This window comes from Diadema setosum, chromosome 15 (assembly GCF_964275005.1).
Source record: "Diadema setosum chromosome 15, eeDiaSeto1, whole genome shotgun sequence".
Lineage (NCBI taxonomy): Eukaryota > Metazoa > Echinodermata > Echinoidea > Diadematoida > Diadematidae > Diadema > Diadema setosum.
This window is the reverse complement of record NC_092699.1, coordinates 1,632,844-1,640,045: the sequence shown is the minus strand read 5'-3', so window position 1 is coordinate 1,640,045 and position 7,202 is coordinate 1,632,844. Positions and strand designations below refer to the sequence as shown.

At 39.6% G+C, this 7,202-nt stretch overlaps 1 protein-coding gene across 1 annotated transcript; it reads right to left on the bottom strand.

The window, feature by feature from the left end:
• Positions 1-2,487: 2,487 nt before the first annotated feature.
• LOC140239149 (cationic amino acid transporter 4-like) lies at positions 2,488-6,755 on the bottom strand. Its single transcript, XM_072319032.1, has 4 exons — positions 5,922-6,755; positions 5,112-5,246; positions 3,986-4,094; positions 2,488-2,612 (listed from the first exon to the last, which is right to left on the bottom strand). Exons 1-4 carry the CDS (start codon positions 6,753-6,755, stop codon positions 2,488-2,490), a joined length of 1,203 nt encoding a protein of 400 aa, XP_072175133.1.
• Between the last annotated feature and the right edge of the window lie 447 nt (positions 6,756-7,202).

Below are 7,202 nucleotides of genomic sequence, written 5' to 3'. Positions count from 1 at the left end.
TTTTGGGGGGGGGGGTACTACATTTCTTGATAAAATTATTGAACTTTTACAATTTTCAACACACCGAAAGTAATGCATGTAATATTACAAATAGTATCTCACATTATATTGCCGTTTATTCCGTCAATAAATTGAAGTTTTGAGACTTGGGGTCCGGAACTTATGCGGGAAAAATAATTTCGCCACCGGGGTATGCACTCTGCTCTTGGATCTTTTCCTTGGCAGTGCTTACGTGGGTTGTGACTCTCTCACACGCGGGACCTCCATTAAATGTCCTATCGAAGGGACAGTGTGTTCTACCGTGGCCCTACTACTTTGGTTCTAACTCTTTTGCAGAGGAGATGGTATACCATATGCTTACACACGATGTTGCTCAGCAAGACTCGGAACTCGAATCCGGTCATTTGGATTGAGAGGCAGCTACACACTACCGACTGAGCCATACAGATGTTATAGAGACCTCTGGTGACGAGAAAGTCTACATCGGCCTCATATCATCCTCGTTCAAAAGAACGAAATATGTAAGTCAAGTCTCACCAATAGGGAAAACTGAGCTCAGCAAGTACAGTATGGGGATTGAAGGATGAAGGCACACCCTACTTACTCACCTGGATGATCGTCAAATGTACATAACTCTACTCACCCAAAACAAACGTGTGACTGTGGATATGAATGCTACATCATCAAGGCAAAGAAACCATTAATTGTGAACTCTAGAATGGAACTTAACCTGAAAACACAAGAAGAGGTTTTCCCTCGCAGGGTATGGTTGATAACCCTGGCCTCCCCATGTGAAATTCACGCTCTAACTACCCCCCCCCCCCCACGTTAAATTCTCTTAAGGCCATGGAGGCCTGTATAGTGTCATTATCAACCCTGTTGTGTTCTTTAAAAGCCACGCACGCATTACGGTATCTTTTGTTTGCTTGCTTGACTATACACCTGAGTTATATGCCTATCTTACGATCTATGCAGGCGCGGTGGAGCACCCCAATTTGCATCTCATTATCGCCCCGTTCTATTTGAATTTCCAACGGGCATCCACGGCTGCCCGAAACGGTGTGCATGAAAAAGTCAAATCTTTACCTTCTCCTTGTGCCGCTATGCGTACCGCTAGCAAGCTCAAACTTCCCACACTATCTAAGTTTTTAAAAACCTTCCTTTTGATGAAAAAATTATGAAATTTGCTGCACTAGAACTTGAGATATTAAAGCGTTTTGAAAATCACCTCTCGCAAAACATGCTCTCTGTTTTTTTCCGACTGGACTATGGCCGGGCTCCAATGTGTCCGAAATTGGCAACTATGTTCATCAGGCCTCAATCCATATATGGTGAAAGTTTTCGCTTGGTTCCACCTGTACTTTTTGAGAAATCAACTTGTTTCTACAGGGTTTGGAATAGAAAATTGTAGTCAGCGAAACAATTGAAAATGACGTCATTTCTTTTCCCGTAATATTGGGCATGCTTGGTACGTGAGATTCAGGATTTCGTGCTCATTGGTTTGCATGTGACGCAGTCAATTTTGCCGAGTGTCGCACGGCGGTGACTGCTGAGCTGCTGCCGCGTACGCTGCATGCAGCAATGCGTTGTGTGTGCTGTGACATGCAACGCTACAGTGACGCGATTATATATACATGGGACCGACCTGTACGCTTTACGTTCGTGTCATTTTTTACATCACCTTCTGTTTTTTTTTTTTTTTTTTTTTTTTTTTCGACACAACCATGGCCGGGAATATTACGGTATGAAATTTGAAATGCAAGCAGATAAATAAATTTCGGTGTACTTTGTTAGAATGGCGCTTTGGTTCCGCAATCACACTTCGTGAATTTTAGGATGATTTTCGAGGCATATTTTTGGTAATTTTGCTCGCCAGGTTTTCGCTAAAATTTCACATTTTATCATTGTCAAATCCTTTAATATGTTATATGTGCATATTCGGACATGTTTTCACATTCAAACTAACTCAATTTTAATCCGAAAATAGGTTTCCTTAAATTGTTATTAGCTGGAGAAGTTGTTTACTTTTTCTCAACTACGCGAGTACATGTTGTTTACTTTATGCAAATGAGGCTCGGCTGCCGATGGATTTCTGCGAGATAATTGGGGTGCTCCACCGCGCCTGTATGGCTTAACAGGAAACTGATTTAGTTGTTGAAAAGGCATCAGCTAGAACAGAATGCCAGCTTGGTCACCATCTAAACCATCCAAACAAGCCTTTCCAGTCTATTAAAATTGTGCATCATATTATGATATCATATATAATTTAAATAACAATAATGCATACTATGTACATATATATATATATATATAATATTCATTTATTTCAATTTATCACGGCACAAGCTTCAGCCATGGCCACGATGGCTGTTCTTCATCATGTCCGTGTACAGATTAAAAAAAACACACACACACACACACAGAATATGCTATCGATATAATATTTATATAATTTCTGTCATTTTTGATGTGATGGAACATAAAGTTTTAGTCTAAGGTTCCATATGATGCACAAGATGCCTGCTGGTTCTCATGTTCGTCCTCCTGGGTCGTTTCCTCACGGCCTCTCTCCAAACTGTGCCAGTATCCGTAGCTGAAGTACACAATCAAACCTGAAATATAGGCGATAAGAGTCAATGCAGTGATGTAATATCTTCTGTTTGTTACGTATACAATGCCATTTATTACCTAACTGGTTAAGTCGAAATTCATCACATGTTCCAATTGACTTTCATCAACATTTAAGGAGTGGTATAGTTTCGAATGAGATTGGGCTTCAGGTTTTCAACTTTTGTGTGAGATAATGAGAAACCTCTTACGAAATACGAGAGAGCATAATGATTCAAAGATGAATTAAAAGTTAATTTGATGAAAATTGGTTTTGAAAAGGTTAAAATATCCAAAACAAAGAAATCCTAATAAAAGCTGGAACCCAACTTTTATTAGGATGGCTTTGTTTTACTTCATTTTTTTACATTTCAGCCATTTCAAAAACCGATTTTCATCTTCCTCTTTAGAATTGTATGCTCTTTGATATTTTATATAGAGCAGTAGAGTAGTTTCGAGTATCTCGCAAAAAGTTAAGAGCTGAATCCTGATCCTGACCAATACTATACCACCCCTTTAAACAAACGCAACCGTGTTTCAATTAATCCAAACAAACGGAAAATATTTTCTTCGTTTGCCTGTTTTGCACATACGCACGCACACACACACACACACACACACACACATGTGATCTGTGAATCTTGCCAAAATTACTGAGCAGTTAAGGTGTTGATTTATGGCTTAAAATGTCCCCGATCCATTCGCCTGCACATATTTTTGTTTAGCCAAATTGACATGAATATAAAATGAAAAATCATATACTAGTTCTTCACGATTGCTCCTCTATTGTAACGATATAGAAAAACGATGTCTTTCTAAGGGAATATGATACAGTTACGGAAATATGGATAAACTACAAGTATTTAAATCTATGTAAAGGCTAATATCAAAGTTGTAAAGGAATGAAAGGGTCGATTTGTCTGTTTTCGTCTTGTATCTAAGACCGATATCACTGTGATAATCATGAGCTTTGAAATTTCAAAACACTCAACTCTTCAACTTTCATGCTCTTACTGTTTTAGTTGTTCTCCTTAACTCTTCTTAGTTATGTCGCTTTAAACATGAAGAAAAGTGTCCCTTGCAACGTTAAACATTGTGCTAAAAGTATGAGTGCAAAGGCTCATCATAGTTACTACAGGTAGGTCTGTATTACGTCATAATACATGGATACAATACGTGGCGGAACTTTCTGACTTGACTGTATGTCTCATCCTAACATCCTGGCCAGCAAAGTTTTAGTTTAGATAAACTGATATACATGTTACGAGGAAGGGTTCTTCATATAAAATAACGCATTTGTAATCACACGTAGGTGAAAATAGGCGTGCGATTTGAATGCAATTTCATACAATGATAAGAATTCACCAAGAGCGCTTACCAATGGCTACCCAGACAACAAACCGTATCCAGGCGGCTGTTTCTAACTTCATCAAGAGCACGAGATCAAACACGATGCTCAGAGCTGGGGTTAGCGGTACACCTTTCATCTAAAAATGATATCAAAGATTAACATTGATGTGATTCTAGAAGGAATTTTAAGTCTTGGTAACTGGAGATGAATTTGTTAGATTGTTACCTTTGTCGGCAGGTCAATTGATGTAACTGAAAAAGATAACATCCCCTTTAGCAATTCGTTAAAAGAATAATGATTAGACGAAACACATCTTTTGTATCTTTTTCTTAATTGAGAACTTTCTTTTCTGTGTTTATATTCTTCACTAATCACAAATCACAAAGTGGAATTTTTGAGCAGCTGACTGGTTTCAACTGGAAACCCACAATTGTCACATTTTCAAGCGATCACGTGATACTGTCTAGCAATCTCTTTTTTTTTCACACGCACATAGTCGTCGAGGATATGACGGTGAAAGTGAAGTTACCGTTCATTTATCTTTCTTCTGGTCAAATATTTGTATCTGTTAACATCTTTCATTACTGTTTACTTCCATTCATAACTTTGCACTTTTTGTTGTACATGGGGTAGCATTAAGACACCCACACACCCACATAAACATTAAGGCTCGCATCATCCATTGTGTCTACACGCATTTGGACAGTAACACAAGATGTAAAAGGTAAGCATAATGAAGGGAAAACGAAACAACACTTTTAAAAACCCATATTCCAATGTTCTAAGATGAAATTACTCACTGTCACTTCATGTGTATTGTGCTCATTCTTTGATCCAATCACATGTTAGGGGAAATTCATCGACAAGAAAGCAAACGTCTGCCACTGGTGGCCGTTACTAGGGAATTTGATTTCTTTTCCTTAAAAAAAGTTTCTGTTAAATTCGATGTGATTGTTCAACGTCTTGTAAACGAAAGAGCAGAAAAAAGTGAAATAAAATCACTTTAACAGTTTGTTCCCTGAACTAAACAGTGACTTGACACATGACTATTGCGTACAAAAAAAAAATGAAAACGTTACTTCAAAATTATCACTAAAAGTTTCCCAAGTAAAAAATGAAGGAAGAAGGAGAAATGAGACCGAGAGACACTTACGGTAAAATAATTCTCCGATGTCTTGGCCTTGTAGTGCAGAGGAATCAGGAGAAAGGAGAAAACGGCAGCGAGTTGGAGTAGAAGGAGGGGAAGAATGGCGTACCAATCCCCTTGTATGATGAGATGTCCTCCTTTCTCAATCACGGCAAGAGAACACACTTGGAAAGTGATAGAGAGGAGGAGGCTGACAAGCACACAGCGACCTGGCTTAAGGTTGGCAAGGTGTCGTAAGACAGGCGTATTCCTGTAGCATTGCTTGAGAGTCCCTGGTGTTTCAAAGACTGTATGTCCACAATGATCATCAGATGTGCCAGGGCAGTTATTACCGCCTGTACTTGATGAAACATTTTCACCTGATAGTGTTAACAGCTCAGACTCGGCTGATGATCGCATGTTGACAGGTGGTCGATATCGGAGAAGAATAACTGAACAAGATACAAATAAATAAGCGCTCAAAACACCAACGGAAAGAAAACTTATAAGTTCTTTTAGTGAGAAGAGAACTATAACGACATTGCACAGACATACGAAGGTGATAGTGGCACAGACAGGAACTCTGGTTGTTTCATTGATGACGGCAAGTCTCTTAAAAAACAGTCCATCTCTAGCCATGGCGTAGGCGATTCGGGGGAGCCCAAACAGCGACCCTAAGATGACGGTTATCATGCCGCATATTGCCCCGAAGGCTACCAACCATTTCGCCCATTCGTCTCCCCTGAAGGCAAGAGCGCTTGGAAATGGTGAGTTTGTGTTGATTGCTGAATAAGGAACTAATAACGTCAAAGAAGCCGCGGTTATGATATAACTTACTGCGGCAATCAATAGAGACGTCACTGTAGCAGCCGGGATACTCTTACGAGGATTAGTAGTTTCTTCACTGGACAAGGCGATTGAATCAAAGCCCACGTAGGAGTAAAATAGCGTCCCAGCCCCCGAAACGATGCCGCTCACTCCGTAAGGTGCAAATCCACCATAATCTCTCCAATTACTTATGTCTGCATGCCGTAGTCCTACGATTGTAAATATACATATCACTGTAATGTTAATGAAGAGAAATAAAGTCATCGTTCTGGCTGACATTGATACACCACCTATTACAAACAGAGAAAGGAGTGTGACTAGAATAACACCGACGAAATCTGGATAGGGTTCTATAAAGCCTAGATCTAGATCCCTTCCTCTCATGATTTGTTCTGTTGTAAAGTTCGATATAGCATTGCCGCACAGTTCGTCGATAAAACTACTCAACGTCTTCCCAACAGCAGCTACAGAGATGACGTACTCTAAGATGAGGTTCCATCCGATGAGAAAAGCCCATATCTCACCCATCACCACGTACGTGAAGATGTAGGCAGACCCAGTTCTAGGTATGTAGCTGCAGAATTCGATAAAGCATACAGCTGCTAGCAGGGCGACGATACCAGCTATGGCGTAGGAAACTATGATTGCTGGGCCCGTGATATCTCTAGCCACGACCCCAGTAAGGACGTACAAGCCTGAGCCAATCATGTTACCTGTGCCTACTGCTATGAGTTCCACAGTCGAAAGAGATCTTTTCAGATTGGTTTCCAGCATCCGATCATCGGAAGGGAGGGTCTTCAAACGGACCAACCTCGACAAAACCTGACGAATCGTTGACGACATTTTGGACTGACTGACTGACTGACTCTGGAACAAATCCTGACGTGTTGCGCAGATGTTCCCAATTATGACTTTTTCTGGGACTGGGTCGAGATCGTCAAAACAACCCTTGAAAAGATACAATGATTTATTGAAATAGGAGTTGCATTCCTTTAAATAAATTTGAAAATTCTAAGCTTGGGACATATATACATCATACATATATATATATATATATATATATATATATATATATTTAGACATATGATATGTAATATAAGTGACAAAGAGAAATAAAAAAAAACATTAGGAGACTTGAACACTTCAAACTCAGAGTTACGACGCACACACGATAAACTAATTGGACACCTACAAAAGCATCATAAAATATCAGGAATCCTTTCGTTTTCCGTGGGTCTCTGTGGGAATTGTAATGGTCCAGTTTGATGTGTTGGTATTGTTTGGTTCTGA

Excerpts from the sequence above, each read along its gene's own strand:
- LOC140239149 (XM_072319032.1), bottom strand. The coding sequence starts at position 6,755 with ATGTCGTCAACGATTCGTCAGGTTTTGTCGAGGTTGGTCCGTTTGAAG. Across the intron at positions 5,247-5,921 it reads CGTCTCTATTGATTGCCGCA|AAAGGAGGACATCTCATCAT; the intron begins GTAAGTTATATC and ends GCCGTGATTGAG. Across the intron at positions 2,613-3,985 it reads TGTTGTCTGGGTAGCCATTG|GTTTGATTGTGTACTTCAGC; the intron begins GTAAGCGCTCTT and ends CCTATATTTCAG.